This window comes from Panthera tigris, chromosome C2, assembly GCF_018350195.1.
Source record: "Panthera tigris isolate Pti1 chromosome C2, P.tigris_Pti1_mat1.1, whole genome shotgun sequence".
Classification (NCBI taxonomy): Eukaryota; Metazoa; Chordata; class Mammalia; order Carnivora; family Felidae; genus Panthera; species Panthera tigris.
In genome coordinates this window covers 151,333,321-151,351,906 of record NC_056668.1, presented here as the reverse complement: position 1 = coordinate 151,351,906, position 18,586 = coordinate 151,333,321, and the positions used below count along the sequence as shown (strand labels likewise).

The window sequence follows — 18,586 nt, the reverse complement described above, 5'->3', positions numbered from 1 at the left end:
AACACACTTTGACTCCAGTACTTTTAAATTTCAATTTTTTTAAATGTTTATTCATTTTTGAAAGACAGAGAGAGACAGAGCGCAAGCAGGGGTGGGGTGGAGAGAGAGGAGGACACAGAATCTGAAGCAGGCTCCGGGCTCTGAGCTGTCAGCACAGAGCCCGACGCGGGGTTCGAACTCACGAACCGTGAGATCATGACCAGAACCGAAGTCGGATGCCCAACCGACTGAGCCACCCAAGCGCCCCATCCAGTACTTTTAAATTCATTGAAGCTTTTATTTTGAGCTACCTTATGGTCTAGTCTGTAGAATGTTCCATGTGCACTTTAGAAAAATGTGTATTCTGTTGAGTAGTGTTGTATATATGGCTATTAGGTCTGCTTGGCTTATAGTGTTAAGTCTTCTGTTCCCATGTTTATCTTCTGCTTAGTTCTATTACTTAAAATGCGGTTTTGAACTCTCCAGCTATTGTTGTTTAATTGTCAGGCTCTCTCTTCAATTTTGTCATTTTTTGCTTTGTGTATTTTGGGGCTCTGTTGTCAGATACATGTGTGTTTGTAACAGTAATGTCTTTTTGATGGATTGACCTTTTTATAATTATAAAATATCTTTGTCTCTAGTAACAGTTTTTATCTTATAAATTTTTTTTACTGTGTATTTATTTTTGAGAGAGAGAGAAAGAGAGAGAGTGAGCAGGGGAGGAGCAGAGAGAGAAGGGGACGCAGAATCCAAAGCAGGCTTCAGACTCCAAGCTGTCAGCGCAGAGCCTGATGTAAGGCTCGAACCCACGAACCGTGAGATCATGACCTGAACCAAAGTCGGACGCTTAACCCACTGAGCCACCCAGGCGCCCCCCTTTTTATCTTAAAGTTTACTTCATCTCACATGAGTTAGTTGTTACAGCCGTCTTTGGAATACTGTTTGCATGATATATTCTTCTCATCCTTTTACTTTCAACCTATTTGTGTCTTCGAATCTGAGATCTTTCTTGTAGACACTATACAGTGGGAACATACTTTTCACCTCCATTTTGCCAATTTCTGCCTTCTGATTGGACTGTTTAATCCATTTACATTTAATTTAATTGCCGATTAGGACTTATATCTCCCATTTTGCTATTTGTTTCCTGTAGGCCTTCTTTTTTTCACCTGCGTTTCTTCATTACTACCTTTTTCTGTGTTAGATGTTTTCTAGCACTGTATTTTAATTCCTGTGTTTCTTGTACCTTTTTAAGAAAGTATTTTCTTTCCTGGGTGGCTCAGTCGGTTAAGCATCTGACTCTGGATTTTGGCTCAGGTCATGGTTTCATGGTTTGTGAGTTCGATTCCCACGTCGGGCTCTGTGCTGATAGTACGGAGCCTGCTTGAGATTCTCTCTCTCCCTCTCTCTGTCCTTTTCCTGCTTATGCATGCTAGTGCTGTCTCTCTCAAAATAAATAAATAAACTTAAAAAAAAAGCATTTTATTAATTGGCTGCCCTGGGTGTTTTAGGTAATATCTTAATTTTGAAACAATCTAGTTTGGATTAATACCAATTTATTTCAATAGTAATCAGCTTTGCTGCAATATAGCTCTGTTCCCTCTCCTTCCTTATATTTTTATACAATGTAGATCCATCAACACAGTTTTATAGTTATTGGCTTATGAAGTTGTCTTTTAAATCAGATAGAATGGGGATGCCTGGGTAGCTCAGTCAGTTAAGCGTCTGACTTTGGCTCAGGTCATAATCTGTGTGACAGCTCAGAGTCCGGAGCCTGCTTCGGATTCTGTGTCTTTTTCTCTGCCCCTCCCCTGCTCACGCTCTGTCTGTCTGTCTCTCTCTCTCTCTCTCTCTCTCTCAGAAATAAACAAACATTAAAAAAAAAAAAGATAAAAAATAAATATACCAGGTAGAATAAAACAGTTATAGGCAAAAATATATTTATATTGTCATTTACATTACCTATGTACTCACCTTGATGTATTTGTACCAGTTAGGGTTCCACCAGAGAAACAGAATGAGTAGTTGTATTTATTACAAGGAATTGGCTTACACGACTATACGGGCTGGCTTCGCGCTCCCCAAATCAATAGGACAGGCGGTCAGGAAGGGCAGACTAGAACTCTCTGGCACAAACTGAAGACGCTGTGCACACATTAAATTTCTTCTTTTTCCGAGTAACCTCAGTTCTGCTTTGAGGCCTTTCAACTGATTGAATCAGGCCCGTCCAAATCATCTAGGAAAATTTCCTTTACTTAAACTCAACCGATGATGAACATTGGTCACATCTACAAAATACCTTCAGACGTCCAGACATGTAAAGAGCTCAGGAGTCATCATTCCTGCTTTCGTAACAAGAAAAAAGCTGAACAAACGGAAACAGTAACTTTTCTAATTTTTTTAAATGTTTACATATATACATATTTTTAATTTTTTTATGTTTTATTTTTTATATTTGAGAGAGAGAGAGTGCAAGTAGGGGAGGAGCAGAGAGGGAGAGGGAGACACAGAATCAGAAGCAGCTCCAGGCTCTGAGCTGTCAGCACAGAGTCCGACACGGGGCTCGAACCCATGAGCGGTGAGATCATGACTTGAGCTGAAGTTGGACGCCCAACCAAATGAGCCACCCAGGTGCCCCAATGTTTATATATTTTTGAGAGAGAGAGAGAGAGAGAGAAAGACAGACACAGAGTGGGGCAGAGACAGAGGGAGACACGGAATCGGAAGCAGGCTCCAGGCTCTGAGCTGTCAGCACAGAGCCTGACGCGGGGCTCGAACCCACAAGCCGCAAGATCACAATCTGAGCCGATGTCGGACGCTCAACTGACTGAGCCCCTGAAACAGTAACTTTTCTTAGATTCATCAGAGAATTGAGGCCGTGGAGCAGCCACCCCAAGAACCAAAGAGATGGGTGAATGCAGGTCACTTTGCTGAAGCAAAAGCTGCTGAAGCCAGTCAGGGTAGGAACATTCCTGGAGGTTGTGTGGTGTAACATGAGAGGTAAAAACTCTGGAGACTCACCAGGTTCTTGTGGGGAACATTGGGGAAAAATTCTCCAGTTTGGTCAGGGGGAGGGGAAAATAACGCTTCTGAAATATGCCTGGTGCGGGGGGCAGAGAACCACTTTGAAATAAGTCCAGAGTGTTCCCCACGAGTCCTGCCCAGCAAGGGAAAGACTTCACAGGAGGTTCATCTGACGTGGGGGAAGGGAAATTACCCACCCCAGCCCTCTCTGGTCTTCGTATCTCACCTAAAGGGGGAAAAAAACAGAAGGACTTGTGAAGGTCAAGTCCAGGGACACAGCCTCACTAGTACAAGACAGAGACCAATCATTGGATTATAGAGCACTTCCTTTTCCCCTACACCTTCCCACGGCATCAACAGGCCTCGGTATAATAACAGAAGATTGTGGCCAAAAGAATTGCAGGACTTCAGACTCTATTTAAGAAAGAATTTGTAGAGGGGGCGGCTGGGTGCCTCAGTCAGTGGAGCGTCCAACTTCGGCTCAGGTCATGATCTCACGGCTCGTGAGTTCCAGCCCCGCATCGGGCTCTATGCAGACAGCTCAGAGCCCGGAGCCTGCTTTGGATTCTATGTCGCCCTCTCTGTCTGCCCCTCCCCTGCTGGTGCGCTTCCTCTCTCTCTCTCTCTCTCTCTCTCTCTCTCTCTCTCTCTCAAAAATAAATAAATAACCATTTTTTAAAAAGAGTTTGAAAAAAAAAAGAGTTTGTAGGTAAACCCAAAGACAACAGGGGAGACAAAAAACAAGGACACTGGAGGGAACTGAAGCCTCTGCCACCCACAGCTCTTAGACGGATGAACATAAAACTTTGTGTTAAAGTTCTATTTACATCAATTCCGATTTCTCAATACATAATGTCCAGCTTCCAGCAAAAAATCACAAGGCATGAAAAGAGGCAAGAAAAAAAAACCCAAAAACCCACAGTCTGAAGAGACAAAGCAAACATCAGAACCAGACTCAGTCTGTTAGAGGTTTTGGAATTATGAAACCAATTCTGTATTCCATATCTGCAATTCGTTTCTTTCAAGAATGTTGAATCATACCCTATGTAACTTTTGATGTGGACTCCCCACCCCCCCCCCCCCCCCGCCACTCAGCATAATTCCCTTGAGAGCTCTCCAGGTTGCATGTGTGAACAGCCGATTCCTTTTTGCTGCGGAGTAGAGTTCCATGGCGTGAACGTGCGGTTTAAGCAGCACCCTTGAAAGGACACCGGGGCTGTCTCCAGGTTTGAGCTATTGTGAATAAAGCTGCTGTGAATATTTGTGTACAGGTCATTGTATGGACATGTGTTTGCATTTCTCTAGGATAAATGTTCAAGAATAACATTCCCAGGTGTATGGTAAGTGGGCGTTTAGCTTTGCGGGAAATTGCCAAAAAACTTTGCAGAGTGGCTTTGTCATTCTACGTTGTCACAGCGACATGTGAGTGATCTAGCTTCACCATATCCTTCCCAGCACTTGGTGTCATCACTGTTTTTTATTTGAGTCATTCTGATAGGTCTATAGGGATATTACCCCATTCTCGGAGTGGTTTTCATGTATGGTTTCCAACTGGCTAATGATTTTGAACATATTACATGTACTTATTTGCTATCTGCTTATCCAAGGTCTTTGGTGAAATTTTTGTCATTTGTTTTATTTCATTTCATTTTATATTAGAGAGTGCACATGAGTGGGGGACAGGGGCAGAGGGAGAGGGACAGACAGAATTTCAAGCAGGCTCCACACTCAGTGCAGAGCCACAGGGCTCCATCCCACGACCCTGAGACCATGACCTGAGCTGAAATCAAGAGTCAGACACTTAACTGACTGAGCTCCCCACGCACCCCTTTATGTCATTTTCTAATTGGGTTGTTTTATTGTTGAGTTTTAAGAGTTCTTTGCCTATTTGAGATACAAGTCTTTTGTCCAATACCTGGTTTACAAATATTTTCTCCCAGTCTGCAATTTTGTCTTTTGAAGGAAAAAAGGCCTTTTGCGGAGCAAACATTTTTTAAAATTCTGGTGAGGTCCGGTTTATCAAATTTTTCTTTTATGAATTGTGATTGTGGGTCCTAAAGATTTTCTCCTGTTGTTTTCTAAAAGTTTAATAGGTTTACGTTTTACATTTAGGCTTGTGATACGTTTTGGGTTAATTTTTATATAAGTTGTGAGGTTTAGGTAGAGCTTTATTTTACTTTTGCCTGTGGATATCTCATTCTCCCAGTGTCGTTTGTCGAAAGGTTGTTCTTCCCATACTATATTGTTTTTACACCTCTTGTCAAAAATCAGTTGGGACAACTCAGAAGTTCTTCAACGGGTGAATAGTTTTGTTTTGTTTTGTTTTTTAAGTTCATTTATTTAAAGAGAGAGAGTGTGTGTGTGCATTGGGGAGGGGCAGAGAGAGAAAGGGAGAGAGAGAAAATCCCAAGTTGGCCCTGGGGCTCGATCTCACAAACTGTTGAGATCGTGACCTGAGCCAAAATCATGGACTGCATCAATATTGATCTCCTGGTTGCCATTCTGTACTGTATTTATGCAAGAGGTTACCATTGGGCAAATTGGGTGAAGGGTATACGGGATTCTTGTGTAATTTTTGTTTTAGCTGCAATGTGAATCTATAGTTATCTGAAAATAAAAGGGTAAAAGCATAATACATATTATCTCTATTCCTCAGGCAAAAGCAAAAACAAAACTCAGCCAGACATATTTGTGTGAGTGTATTTCTAGATTTTTCTATATCGGTCCACTGGTCTGTGTGTATATGCGTCTGGCAATAGTTCACTACCTTGATTACTGTAGCCATATAGTAAGTCTTAACAGCCAGCACAGTGATTTCTTACTTTATTATTTGTTCTTCTAAAAATTGTTTTAGTTATTCCGTGTCCTTTGTCTTTCCATATAGATCTTATAATGAGCTTGTCTATATTTACAAAAATCTTTTCTGAGAGTTTCGTAAGAATTGTGTTAAACCTATAGATCAATTTGTAGAGAATTGACATCTTTACTCTGGTTGAGTCTTTGAATCCATGAATAGAGTCTGTCTCTCTGTTTATTAAATCTTCGATTTCTCTCAGCTGGTTCTGTAGTTTTCAGCATACAAATCCTGTATGGGTTTTATCAGATTTACCTCTAAGTATTTCAGTTTTTCTGAGAAGTTGTCAGTAGTTTCGTATTTTTAATTTCTGTATCTACCTGTTCGTTGTTAGCATATAAAAATGTGATTAGTTTTTGTAGTTTGTACCCTGTAACTTGGCTCACTCATCGGTTGCAGGGGATTGTTTTCTCGTTGTTGTTTTTTAAGGAATTTTTTAAATCTTGGGGCGCCCGGATGGCTCAGTCGGTTGAGCGTCCGACTTCGGCTCAGGTCACGATCTCGCGGTTCGCGAGTTCGAGCCCCGCGTCGGGCTCTGGGCTGACGGCTCAGGGCCTGGAGCCTGCTTTGGATTCTGTGTCTCCCTCTCTCTGCTCCTCCCCCACTCATGCACATTCTCTCTCTCTCAGAAATAAAGAAACTTAAAAAAAAAAAATTTAAATCTGGATTCCTTGGGATTTTCTACAGAGACCATTGTATCATCTGAAAATAAATATGGTTTTGTTTCTTCTTCTTTCTTCCTTGTGTTCCAGCTACCTTCCTGTATACGCCGACGTACAGGAGCCCTACGTGTACCTGCCAAACAGCCACGTGGAAGTCAGCAACCTGTACCTGGGCGTGCCCACCAAGGCAACCATTAGACTCATCGATGGCACACTCCTGCCCACCCGCTTCCGCTGGGGCAAGGTGAGTGAGCCTGCACGGTCGGCACCAGAGGCCCATGCGGAGAGGGATGTTGCCCCCCAGCTGCTCCCCGGAAGAGAGGCTCTCCTCTCCCCCGTGGCCCTGTCCGTCGCCCAGAGTCTGTTGCTGCCGTCAGAGGCGGCAGCCCTCTGGTCACCGTCACCCTAGGTCTCCCGGGGCAGCTTGTTCAGCCCAGCAACTCCTGACAGGTGTGAGGTTCATCCAGGGTCGGGAAGGGGAGGGGAAAGGGCCGGCGGATTACTCCCACCAGCGAGCACGCAGCCCCCCGGTCCCGCTGCGGGCCCCCAGCCCGCCAGCCTCCAGCGCCGCGTGGGTCCTGGGTCCGTGCCGGGAACCCCGCGGGTGACAACAGGCCTGTCCTCGTGTCTGCCAGCTGCTGGGGCACCAAGCGGACTTCTGCACGGCCAAGGTCTCCCCGAGACGTGGCACGCTGGGTCCCAGTGAGGACACCCAGGTGAGTACGGTGGTGAGGGGGCCCGAGGCGCTAGGAAGGCACCCCGCAACCGTATCTGTACTGGCGGGAGGTCTGCCTCAAGTCCCATTCCTGCCTGCCATGAGGCTGGGGTCCCCGTCCCCGTTAGGCCTGCCGTCTAGGGATACGAGGTCAGGAAGCCCGGAGCAGGCCTGAGTGTGCCGAAACCCACTGGCCACGTCTGGCCTTTGGCTCCAGCTTACCCCTCCCCTCCTCTGCAGCCGCGGGTGGGCCCGGCTTTCTAATTTGCCCGGATGATCCCGAGGCCCGCTGGTGGCCACCTTGTCCCAGGAAGGGCACGGCTGCTCCCCAGCTCGGCCCACAGGAAGGCCATCGGGGCTGGCTGCTGGCTGTTTGCAGTTCTGGTGGGGAAAGAGACTCCGTCTCATTTCCTCCCTGGCAAACGTGGACAGAGTAGACTTTCTTCCTCGGCCGCATCTGAGCTCCAGGGTGACGGGCAGATGGGCTCAGGCACAGAGCAGACCCGACGCGGGCTGGGCTTGATTTCTGTCGTAGCAGCTTCATCGGAATGAGCGTGTGGCTTCTCCAGAGGCCCACTTTGAGGGGGTCCCCGTCCGCGTGGGCATGGCCAGAAATTTGGAGCAGACTGAGCCAGGAGCCCTGAGGAAGGGCCCAGGGCGTGGGATGGCGGGCTAGGCCGGTGACGGTGGCTCACCGGAGAGAGGGACTGGGGAGCCCTTCCAGAGAGATGGGACGGGACAGAGGTCAAGATTTTGTGCTGAGCGCCCCACAACAACCACCTGTGCGAGGGAGGACCGTCTCAGGCCGCCCTGGGACTTACCTGTAGTGATGTGCCCCCCGGTGGGCTCTCTTACAGGACGAGCTGAGCCATCTGGCCCTCCCTTGTACCGTGTCGGGCATGAAGGAGCCAGTGGTCCTGGGCATTTCTGGGAAACCCCAGGGACCGCAAGTGGCTATTGCCATCTCTGCGGAGGGCTCTGACGGCAGGTGAGCCAGGGGCTGGGGCCGGGGCCCGAGGGCTGAGCGACCGTACGAAGGACTAGCCTAGCAGTGGTGCCACGGTGGCACCGGCCTACTCCCGGCTGATTCCTGCAGCCGAGAAAGGGCCACGGTATCACTGAGGCCCCTCACGACCTCTGTGGGAACAGGTCTCCCTACCCAAACCCTGCCCTCTGTGCGGTCTTTGCCCACACACTTGGAGGCGCGACGTCCAGGCGGGTAGGAGACGCAGGGGACGGGGCTGTCGGCAGCTACGAGGCCCAGCAACTGGGAGACGGGCCCGTCGTCCCGGGGCAGAGAGAGTTTATGGAGCCGAGGCCCCTGTTGGCACGTGTCTTGGGGTGGCAGCTCACCGGGGAGGCAGCCCAAGGACGAAGCCTAGCGCGTAGGCGGCTCTCGCGCTCCCGCCCAAGCGGGCTCACTGGGCAGGGCCAAGGGTGGCGTGTAACTTGGTGGCCCTGGGCACGGGGCAGCGTTTCCAGCACAGAGCTGTGGCCGGACCACCTGCAGGAGCTCCGCCTCGACTTTGGCTCCACGGTGCCTCTGAGGACCCGCGTGAACCGCCAGCTCATCCTGACCAACCGCTCCCCGATACAGACGCCCTTCACCCTCAAGTTTGAGTACTTCGGGGGCCCCCCAAACGGCCCGAATCAGAAACCCAGCCTGTAAGTGTGGGGATTCACGTCCCAGGGAGGATGTGGCCGGGTGGGTTGGCCCCGTTGGGCACACGTGTGGCCTAAGTGGCCAGAGGCCGGTTGGTATGAGGAGAGAGAGAAGGTGTTTAGACACGGAGACACGGAGAGGAGGGGTTCCCACCGGCCCACCACCCAGACTCTGGGGGGGCCTCCGGGAGAGGCCGGGGCTGTGGCGAGGTAGAGGGCTTCCGGTAGGTCAGGCAGCATGCAGGCCAGTGCATAAGGGAGAAGTTCACTGGCAGTGGAGGGAGCTGTGCGGGCAGAGACGTGGCAGTGAGGCCTTCTGCAAAGCTGTAACTGGAAATCAGCCCCGGGGGGAGTAGTGACACCCAGAAATTGGCAGGTCCTGCACCCCCCCCCCAGCGAACCCCTCACCGCTTAACCTCCTAAGTCAGGGGAGCCCAACATAAAAACCCCTGCCGTGGGTGGTGGGAGCCACTAGGGGTTTATGAGCCATTAACTTGCCCACTCCAGGAAAGTTAGTGCACACTCAATGCTGAACAGATGTCGGCAGGAAAGACTGGAAAGAGGGCTTTTTGCAGAAGGCCGGGCAAGAGAGGGGGCCCTGGGCTGGGTCTGTATCCGGGATCACCAGGGCACAGAGCCTAGGGATAACAAGTCCTTCCTGAGTTTCTTAGAAGGCAATGCCTGGGCTGGAAGGTGGCCGGTAGCTGGGGTGCTTTGGGCGATAGGGGTGTGGCAGGCCCCGAGACCAGAGAGGGAGGTGAACAGACCTGACTTCTCCCCTGCGAGGAGCGGGCAGAGCCGCCTTCCTCCCCCCGTGCCCCTGGTGGGATGCTCGTCGCCCAGAGAGGTGGCTCGGCTCTGGGGAACAGGCCTGATGGCCTGATGCTGTTTCTGTGTCCTGTCTGGTAAAAGCCCCGACGTGCCCCCTGCCCTGCTGAAGACGTCGCGGATTCGAGAACGCTTGGCCAAGCGAGAGCAGCTGAGTAAGAACCCCGGGGCGGGCCAGAGCAGGGTTTCCTGGGGCCTTCTCAGGGGTGGGCTGCCTGCCGCAGGGAGAGGACCCTGGCCACAGACCCCATTCCAGTGTCTTTTCTAGCAAGACCTCTGAGATGGCCGTAGCCCTCCGTGCCCCCCTTTCGAATGAGGCCATCTTCTGGCTAGGGCAGATGGCCTGTGCACAGGGCCTGGTTTTGATTGGGACGGGTGGCGGCTCCCACTGAGGTTTCCCTCTGGGGCCTGACCCCCAAGAGGTAAAGAAGGCCGTCTGCTGGATTCTGGGCTCCCAGGAGGGTCTGCTTAGCCAGACCAAGGAGAGCCTGTGGAGCGGCTTCTCTGGTACAGTGTTTCGCTAACTCCTGAGGGTTTCGACCTCATTCCTACCCTGGAGTCCTGAATCCCCATTCCTGGTTCTCGCCCAGATTTTATGGAAAGCCTGTTGTCTCATGGGAAAGGAGCTGCCTTCTTTCCCCACATTTCCCAGGGCATGCTGGGGGCCCACCAGCGGCTGCGCATCGACATCACAGGCTATGCAAACATGTGGGGCGAGTACTGGGACGACCTCATCTGCACGGTAAGGACAGATGTCCTGGGCCCGGCCTCACCTCCGAGCTCTGTCTCCTTCAACCCCTGGCCCTCAGCCTCTCAAATCTCTCCATGTTGTAAGACGGTGCCCACTGAGCTTGGGATAGGCATTCACCTCCGTACCTTCCGTAACTTTTCCTGTGGGGTCCCACGAGGCTGGGCCCACACGGAGGAGGGCAGAGGAGTCTGATGGGCCGCCTGCTTGGGCCAGGACATGAGGCCTGGAGGGGCAGTGAGTGTGGAGAAGCCGTAACGGCCTCCCAAAGCCATATTGTCACCTAGCCCTTGGTGCATTCACTCACTCTCCCACTGGCCCTCCACTCACTCGTTCAGGGTGCCGCGGGTACCTGCTGTGCATGGGTTCTTGTGTGGTTCTCTGGACTGGAGGATACAGGGATGATTGAGAACGGATGACCCAACAAGCATTTCTTAGTTTAGTACGGAGGGGTGAGCTACGTACATTGTCTTATTTGGGGAGGGAAGGCCGTGAACAGAGGGAATGCGGAGCCAGGGAATGCCATGGCAGCAAGGGACAAGAGACAAAGGATTGGTGTGTGCTTGCAGGTGGGCGACCTGCCACCAACAGTCATCCCGGTGCATATGGCGGTCGTGGGCTGCCCCATCAGCTCCCTGAGGACCACTTACTATACCACTGACCAGTTGCAGAAGGAGCCTGTCATCAGGTGACCCTCCCCCCTGCCCCCGGCCTCATCCTCTAACCCTTGAAACCCCCTGGCCTCCAACATGGCTCCCCGTGCTGACTCGTGGCTCTCCAGCTGGCCCAAGGCCACTTGGTGCCACCCAGCAAGAAAGCCCCAGGACAGGGCTGCCCTGGAGGAGAGAGGCCTCCGGGGACGTGGCTGCTGTCTGCACATCGCAGAGGGCTTTGGAGGATAGAAGTAGCAAGTAGTCCGTGTGGCCTGAGGTCAGTGCCAGGCCTGGGGCCCCACCCCACGAGTTGGGATCTGCGCTGTCGGTAGATGGGGGGTGGGGGTGTGGAGCGGGTGCTACCAGGGCATCCAACAGCCCAGGTCCCAGCTCACCAGGCACCGCACGGGGAAGGACTCCAGCCCTGGGTCTTCGTGACTTCAGGATAAACCACTGCGGGCCTCCTCCCGGCCTGAGCCCCAGTTCCAGCCTCCTCTCTGAAGCAGCCCTGCCTGCAAGGTGCATGCTGGTTATGGCTGCGCTGAACCCCGTCTCCTACCTCCAGGTTCGGCACCCAGGTCTCCGGAGGAGACACAGTCACCCGGGTCCTTCGCTTGAATAACTCCAGCCCCTGTGGTAAGAGGCTCACGAGATAAACTGGGGCTCTATCTACTGGCTGTGCCATGCGGTGGGCAAGGCTGGGAGGGATGATGGGGCCGAGGGAAGCTGATGGCCCGTGACCAGGCCCAGGAATCCGGGTGGCCTGTGGTGACTGAGGAAGACCCCTGAGGGCCCAGCAGGGGAGCGACCAGCCAGCCCGGAGGATGTCAGCGACAGCTGCTTCCATGCTTGAGTGCAGGACTTGCCCTTGCCCAGCCGTGGGTCCCTCAGTGCGTGGGGCCTTAGATGCTGTTCTCATCAGGTTCACTTTGCAAAAGGACAGACACTGGCAGGGGACACCTTTTCTCATCCCTTTAGCCAGCAGTACTGAGCCACAGCTGGGTGCTGTACAAGTTGCTGGGGATCCAGAGGGAACAGACGGCAGAGTCTGCCGAGGCTCCCGTGCCGATGGGGGTGCAGACGGGACTGTGGGCTGCCCCCAGGTTGAGGGCATCGAGGGGACTGCTGGAGAATCGCATAGGGTGCGGGGCAGGCTCCCCCGTGGAAGGGCGTCCAGGCTACGTCCAGGAGGGAGGATGAGCCAGCTGGGCCCGAGGAAACGTGTGAGAACGGGGAGCGTCTGGGCCACAGGGAGAGCTGTGGCAATCTGGAGGTGGAGGGATTAAGGCTCTTGAGGCTAGGCCACCCCACAGGCTGAGCCAGTGTCTCGAGGGGCAGGGCCAGGCCAGATCTGTCGTTAAGCTCCTTGGCAATTGTAAGGAATGTGCAGCAGGCAGGGGCACTGGCAGCCTGTGACCCTGCTCGGTGTGTCCACTAGGTCCGGGCAGTTAGGGGAGGGACATTGAATTTGCGCTTTAATCGGCTTTATTTTATTAAGATCTCCTGGCATCTCCGACTCTTGATCACAGGGTTGGAAGTTCGAGCCCCACGTTGGGTGGAGAGATTGCTTAAAACTAAAATCTTAAAAAAAAAAAAGGAAAACCTCTTGGTGTTTCCAGCAGTTTCACTTCTTCGCTGCTGTGTCGTCAGATGCATTGAGAACTAAATGTCCTCTGTGTGCTTCCCTGTCTTCACCCTTTATCGCTTTGAGATGTTTCTTTATAAACAGAGAGCTGAGCTTTTTAAAAGCCCAACCTGGCGTTATCTTTTAATAGGAAAAATCAATCTATATATTTCTCCCTTATTTTGTGATTCGTTTTACTTTTTCTTTCTTGTGCTCTCTGTGACTTTGTTCTGTTTTCCTTTGGTTTAGTTTGGAATTTCTCTTCTACCTTCCTTCCTTTTGGTGGTTCCCTTCCCGGCCTCGGGGCTCATCACCATGCGCACATTTCTGTCTTTACTGAACTTCAGAGAATGGAGGTCACTGGGTGGCCTTGGTGAGAGGGATTTGGTGGGTGTGAGAGGCAGATGCCAAGGTAATAACTTGAAGAAACACGAGCTCGGGCACCTGGGCGTGCTCACCAGGTCTCCTGCAGGGCGGGCTGAGTCAGACGTGAGCTGGGGAGCGGCTGAGAGCAGAGGACGGTGGGCGACGGTGGATGGGGTCCTGCAAGTGTGCTGTGCAGGCAGAGGTGGTCCTGGGAAGGTTGTCTGGCAGAGGGAAGCTTGTCCAAGACGGGGAGAACTGGCCTTGCCTATGTGCCGTTGAAGCAGGTGGGAGAGGGGAGGGTGGGCAGGGCTGGCCCCGGAGAGGGGGTGGGCCGAGGCGGCGGGGGGAGGGAGGATGGCACAGATGCCCGCCGGTACACGGGCGTGTCGGGATGGGGTGCCAGGGCCGTGTGGAGTTGGGGGCTCCGGGAGGTGAGCGGGGGCTGGCAGCCTGGTACCCGGGAGGCAGTGCAGGTGTCAGGGAGCAGGGAGGGCGTGATAGTGGGGACCAGAGGCTCAGTTCAGTTCTCCAGGGTTAGGCTTTGCCAGGTGGGCAGAAGGATGGGGGTAAAGGAGGTGAGAATCCTGGCAAGGTGGTGGCACCCGGGCTAGCCTGGCTGGGGATGGAAGGGAGAAGGTGGGGAGAGGGGCTGGAGGGCCTGGGGAAGCTGTGGGGAGAGCCCCAAATGCCTGGAGTGGCGCATTTGGATGTGAAGGCCTGCTCCCGCAAGGGGGTCGGGCTCCCGCAAGGGGGTCGGGCTGGCAGAACCAGCTGGATAGCCTGTGGACTTTTCTTGTGAAGTGGCACTAGGAAGGAGGCAAGCCCGCCGCCCCCCCCCCGCCCCTGAGTGCAGAAGAGGTGGCATCAGGGGTTGCGGGGAGGGGGTCCAGGGAAGATGCGTCCGCCCCTACCTCAGCCCTCACCCCCCGTCCCAGATATCCGCCTGGACTGGGAGACCTACACTCCGGAAGACAGGGAGGACCGGCTGGTGGAGCTGCTGGTGTTTTATGGGCCACCCTTCCCGCTGCGGGACCAAGCTGGAAACGACCTCTTGTGCCCAGAGACCCCTGCAAGCAGCAGCTCCTTCTGGCCCCCAAGCTCCTCCGATGAGTCAGACTCCAGCCGTGAAGCTGCCCAGTCTGTGAGCGGGGTGGAGGTGGAGGGGCGGGGCGGAGGGGGCGGGGCGGGGTGGGCCGGCTGCCGAGCCGGGGCCTGTGGGCCTTGAGCCCACGAGAGCCCCAGTGACTCTCTGACGACAGGCCGAGGGCTGCTCCAGGGTCAGCGACAGGGCCTCACGGAAGATCGTCTCAGTCGTCCTGCGGGAGCACGACGGGGTGCCCTGTGGCCACCTGTACCGCGTCAGCCCCAAGCAGATGGTGAGGCGGGCGGGGCGGGCGCGGCCCCACAGAGGCCCCTCGGGCCGGGCCGGTAGGAGGGCTGGGGCACTGAGGCCACGGTCCGTGCAGGTGGTCCCCGCCGGCGGCAGCAGCAGCATCTCTGTGTCCTTCACGCCCGTGCTGCTCGGCCCCGGCACCCGGCACAAAGTGGAGTGTGTCGGCTATGCCCTGGGCTTCATGAGCCTGGACGATGAGGTGAGCCCTCCTGGCCGGGTGGGGCCGCGGCCGCTGCCCGTCGCGGGGGGCACGCTGCCCGTGACGGGTCTGGGGCTCGGTAGGTGGCCAGAGAGCTTCCCGGGAGGCGGCGGCGCCTGCAGGACTTCGCCGTGGGAGCCCTGAGACTGGACCTGTGCAGCTCTGTGAGGCCCGCACAGTGAGTTGGCTGGGCCTCCCTTCCGGGGAACACCGCGCTCGGGAGCAAGGAGATGGGGAGTGGGAGGGAGAAGCCAGCAGGTGAGCCCAGGCAGAGGCTGGCCGGGGCCGGGGGAGCCGAGAGGGGACAGCCCGGAGGCCCCTGGGGCCCAGCCATGCCCGCTGCCGGCAGGCTGAGCGTGGAGCCGGACTACGGCGGTGGCACGGAGTTCTGGCACCAGGCCAGCGACCTCATCCCCAGGCAGCCCTGTTCCGGGGTGAGTGTGCTGTCCACCCCCCCTGCCCCCCACAAATCTACCTGGACCTCAGATATCCCTGGAAGCCCTCCCCCACCCCTGGAAATGCCTCCAGCCCAGAGCCATGGGCTCCAGAAGGGGAGAGAGACCTCCCTCGCATCCCCCACCTCTGTGGCCACCCAGGTGCTGAGCGAGCTGGTGACCACCCACCGTCTGAAGCTGACCAACACCACAGAAATCCCACAGTCCTTCCGGCTCCTGGTCTCCAGGCCCTTCTCTGTTGCTCAAGATGGGGCCAGCCGCAGCCGCAGAGCCCCTGGCCGGGTGCAGGGGTGTGACGAGGAGCCGGCCACGGCCGGCCAGCCACTGGTGCTCCGCCCGAAGGAGAACATGCTGGTCAGTGGGCACCTTCCCCTCACGCACGCACGCGTACACAACGCCCTCACACACGTGTGCGCAGACATTGGCATCCAGACACGGCACGCTCTCGTGTCATCCACTTCCAGAGCTGGAGGGAGCAGCCACGTTCTCCTCCGGTGTGCGCTTGGGCATAGGTGTGTTGAGGGCGGGCCATATGCTGTGCTAGGTGACAGACTACCCCAAGGACCTCATCACGGAGGGAAGCAGGGGAGCAGATCTACAGAAGAAGGGCACCCTCACTCAGCATTTGCTTCCTTCTCCAGAGGAAAACTGAGGGGCAGCCCCCAAACACAGCCCGAGTCCGGTTCTACCAGAGCCGGCTGTCACCAAGTGGTTAAAGGTCCCTTTAAGATGCCTCAGGGAAGGGCGCCTGGGTGGCTCAGTTGATTAAGCGTCCAACTCTCGGTTTGGGCTCAGGTCCTGGTCTCAAGGTTCATGAGCTGGAGCCCCGGGGAGGGATCGGCACAGACAGCAAGGCTCCGGCTTGGGATTCTCCCTCCCTCCCTCTCAAAATAAATATTTGACCTCAGCAGATAGCACCGCCCTGCACCCTGTGCCCAAGTAGAGCCTGGCGTCCTCCTTCCCAGCCCCTCTCTGACCCCCAGCCTCAGTCTCCAGGTCGTCCCACACCCACGTCTTGCTCTAGGACAATGATTTCCAAGCCGTGGCCTTTTGAAAGCTTGCTGGAGATAGAAGTCACAGGCCCCACCTCCAGAGACCAGAAGGTCCAGGCTGAGGCCCAGGAAGCTACTTTTTTAACAAGTGCCTCAGTTGACTGTATGGAGCTAGTCCCAAAGAACCGGGGGAACCACGCATCCACCCGCCTTGGGCTAAGATTCACCTTGGCCTTGATTCACGTTCCCCTCAGCCCACCTCCTGATTCCGACATCCCCTGCTTACAAGCCGTCAGAGGCTCCTCTGTGTCCTCAGGATAAGGACACAGGCAGTGCTGGGCCAACAGGCCTGCCCACAGCCCTGCTCACGCCAAGGGGTAAAGGGAGGTTTGCTGGCCGTATCCCTTCGGGGGCCTCAGCTCCTCGTACTAACGGGTGCCGGGCGCAGGGCAGGGTGCGGCGTCTGTGGGCCAAACACCCCAGACAGGGGCGCCGGGTGGAGGGAGGCACCCTGCCGGCCCCGTCCGGGCGGGCCTGCAGGCCGCATGTGGTCAGGGGCTGAGCTGGGGCCTACCGGGCCGCGGGGGTCGTGGGAGGAAGGAGGACCGATCGCCAGGTGGGGAAGCTGCGGCCCGCCTTCGGCAGCGCGAGGCGACGGCCTTGCTCACGTCTGCTCAGGTGAACGTGTCCTTCTCGCTGTCCCTGGAGCTGCTCTCCTATCAGAAGCTCCCGGCGGACCAGATGCTGCCCGGGGTGGACGTTCGGCGGCATGCCAACGGAGAGAAGGAGATGGTGTTCGCCCAGAACCTGCTCCTGGAGTACGCCGACCAGCCCGCTCAGGCGAGTCCCCGGCCTGCCCCCCCACCCCCCGCGCGCCGAGGGGGGCAGCGGGCCAGACTGTCCTGGTGGGTCGGAGGAGGGGGGACCCCCCACGCGGCCCTCAGAAACGGGAGCGCCCCGGCCCTTGCCCTGAGGGCCCGTCGTGCCCTGGAGGACGCCTTTCCCCGAGGACACACCCCGAGAAATACAGGTCTTCCTTCCCCATCTCCGCTCAGAACCAGGGGCCGTGCCGTGGGGTGGGACACGGGGCTCCCGGCTGCAAGACGCAGGTGAGGGCAGGTGAGGACCGAGAAGGGATAGCCTGAGGGGCGGGTTCGAGAAAGGCCAGGAGGAAGAATCAGTCTAGCCAGGCGGGCCCTCCAGCGGGAGCCCAGGGGCGGGGAAGGTGAGCGCGGCAGCGCCTCGCCTGAGGGTGACGTGGGGGGACTGCCGGGAAGAGGGGAGATGGCCCAGAGCCCAGGAGGGGCAAAGGGCTGGGCCTCGGGGCCCCCAGGGGATGGAGGAAGGCGGGGAGCAGGAAACCCAGAGCTTGATGGGGGCAGGGGGAGTGGGGTGGTGGGGAGAGCAGATGGCGCCTTCAGGGCCCTTGACCTGCACACACGCCCACCAGCCTGGGTTTTCGATGCCAGGCCAGCCCCCTGCACAGCTGCGGTGCTGCCTGGGGGCTCCTCAGAAGCTTCCACACTCGTACCCCTGGCTCCGAGCCCGGCAGGAGTGGACGAGGGCCCCTACGTTACAGGCTCTGCTCTGTCCCCCTAGGTGGTGCCCCTGAAGGCCACGGTGGCCGTGCCCGAGCTGCAGCTCTCCCCCAGCTGGGTGGACTTCGGGACCTGCTTTGTGAACCAGGCACGGGTCCGGGAGGTCTACCTCATGAACCTGAGTGGCTGTCGGAGCTACTGGGCCGTGCTGATGGGTAGGTTGTACATGCCCACGGTATCCCCTGAAGGCTGGCACCACCTGGGAGTTCCTGCATTGGAAACTATGCCGATTCCCAAATCCCAAGTGACCCCAGGGTTGCCCTGCCCTGTGGCACTGATGGGGACCTTCCCGGGGCGGCACATGAGCTGCCTATGCTTCCTTTGGTGCAGGTCGGCAGGAGCCAGACGACGACCCTGGGGCCTTCAGGGTATCTCCAAGCAGTGGGCTGCTGGAAGCACGACTGGTCAACGCACCCCCAAATACCATCACCCTCCAAGTTTTCTTCACTGCCAGGTACCAGCCTCTCCCAGCCCTGCCCACAGGCTAGAGCCCCTAGCCGGGGCTCCCTTCCTAACCTCAGCACCTCCACTCCCCATAGGAGCAGTGAGCTGTACGAGTCCACGCTGGCAGTGGAAGGTGTGCTTGGTGAGGCGGCTTGCACCCTGCGGCTCCGAGGCCAAGGCTCTTATGACGAGAGATACATGTCACCCCACCAGCTCTGAGGCTCTGCCCTCAGCCCCCAGCTTCGGAAATAAAACATGACCCAGAGCCGGGGAACAGATGTGCTGGGCAGACGTGCACGCTGATGGACCTCCAAGCAGCTCCTGGGATGGAAGGGACTCCCTTGCAGGGCAGGCCTCGCGTGCCCTCAGCACTAACGCAAAAGGCAGGAA

General features: G+C 55.8%; 1 protein-coding gene across 2 annotated transcripts in view; it reads left to right on the top strand.

Moving 5' to 3' along the window:
• The window catches only part of DLEC1 (DLEC1 cilia and flagella associated protein), a 90,832-nt gene extending 72,358 nt beyond the window's left edge, over window positions 1-18,474 (top strand). Inside the window, exons 20-37 of one of the 2 annotated variants that reach the window (XM_042998779.1) lie at window positions 6,610-6,763; window positions 7,155-7,235; window positions 8,092-8,222; window positions 8,717-8,899; window positions 9,809-9,879; window positions 10,315-10,466; window positions 11,042-11,160; window positions 11,691-11,761; window positions 14,051-14,256; window positions 14,375-14,491; window positions 14,582-14,707; window positions 14,791-14,885; window positions 15,057-15,141; window positions 15,304-15,516; window positions 16,833-16,994; window positions 17,754-17,907; window positions 18,083-18,206; window positions 18,292-18,474. In XM_042998779.1, the coding sequence (XP_042854713.1) occupies window positions 6,610-6,763; window positions 7,155-7,235; window positions 8,092-8,222; window positions 8,717-8,899; window positions 9,809-9,879; window positions 10,315-10,466; window positions 11,042-11,160; window positions 11,691-11,761; window positions 14,051-14,256; window positions 14,375-14,491; window positions 14,582-14,707; window positions 14,791-14,885; window positions 15,057-15,141; window positions 15,304-15,516; window positions 16,833-16,994; window positions 17,754-17,907; window positions 18,083-18,206; window positions 18,292-18,415 (2,368 nt within the window). In that variant the 3' untranslated portion in view covers window positions 18,416-18,474. Of the gene's footprint in view, window positions 1-6,609; window positions 6,764-7,154; window positions 7,236-8,091; window positions 8,223-8,707; window positions 8,900-9,808; window positions 9,880-10,314; window positions 10,467-11,041; window positions 11,161-11,690; window positions 11,762-14,050; window positions 14,257-14,374; window positions 14,492-14,581; window positions 14,708-14,790; window positions 14,886-15,056; window positions 15,142-15,303; window positions 15,517-16,832; window positions 16,995-17,753; window positions 17,908-18,082; window positions 18,207-18,291 lie in introns of both variants that reach the window. The other variant, XM_042998778.1, reaches the window with a different exon arrangement.
• Window positions 18,475-18,586: the final 112 nt, after the last annotated feature.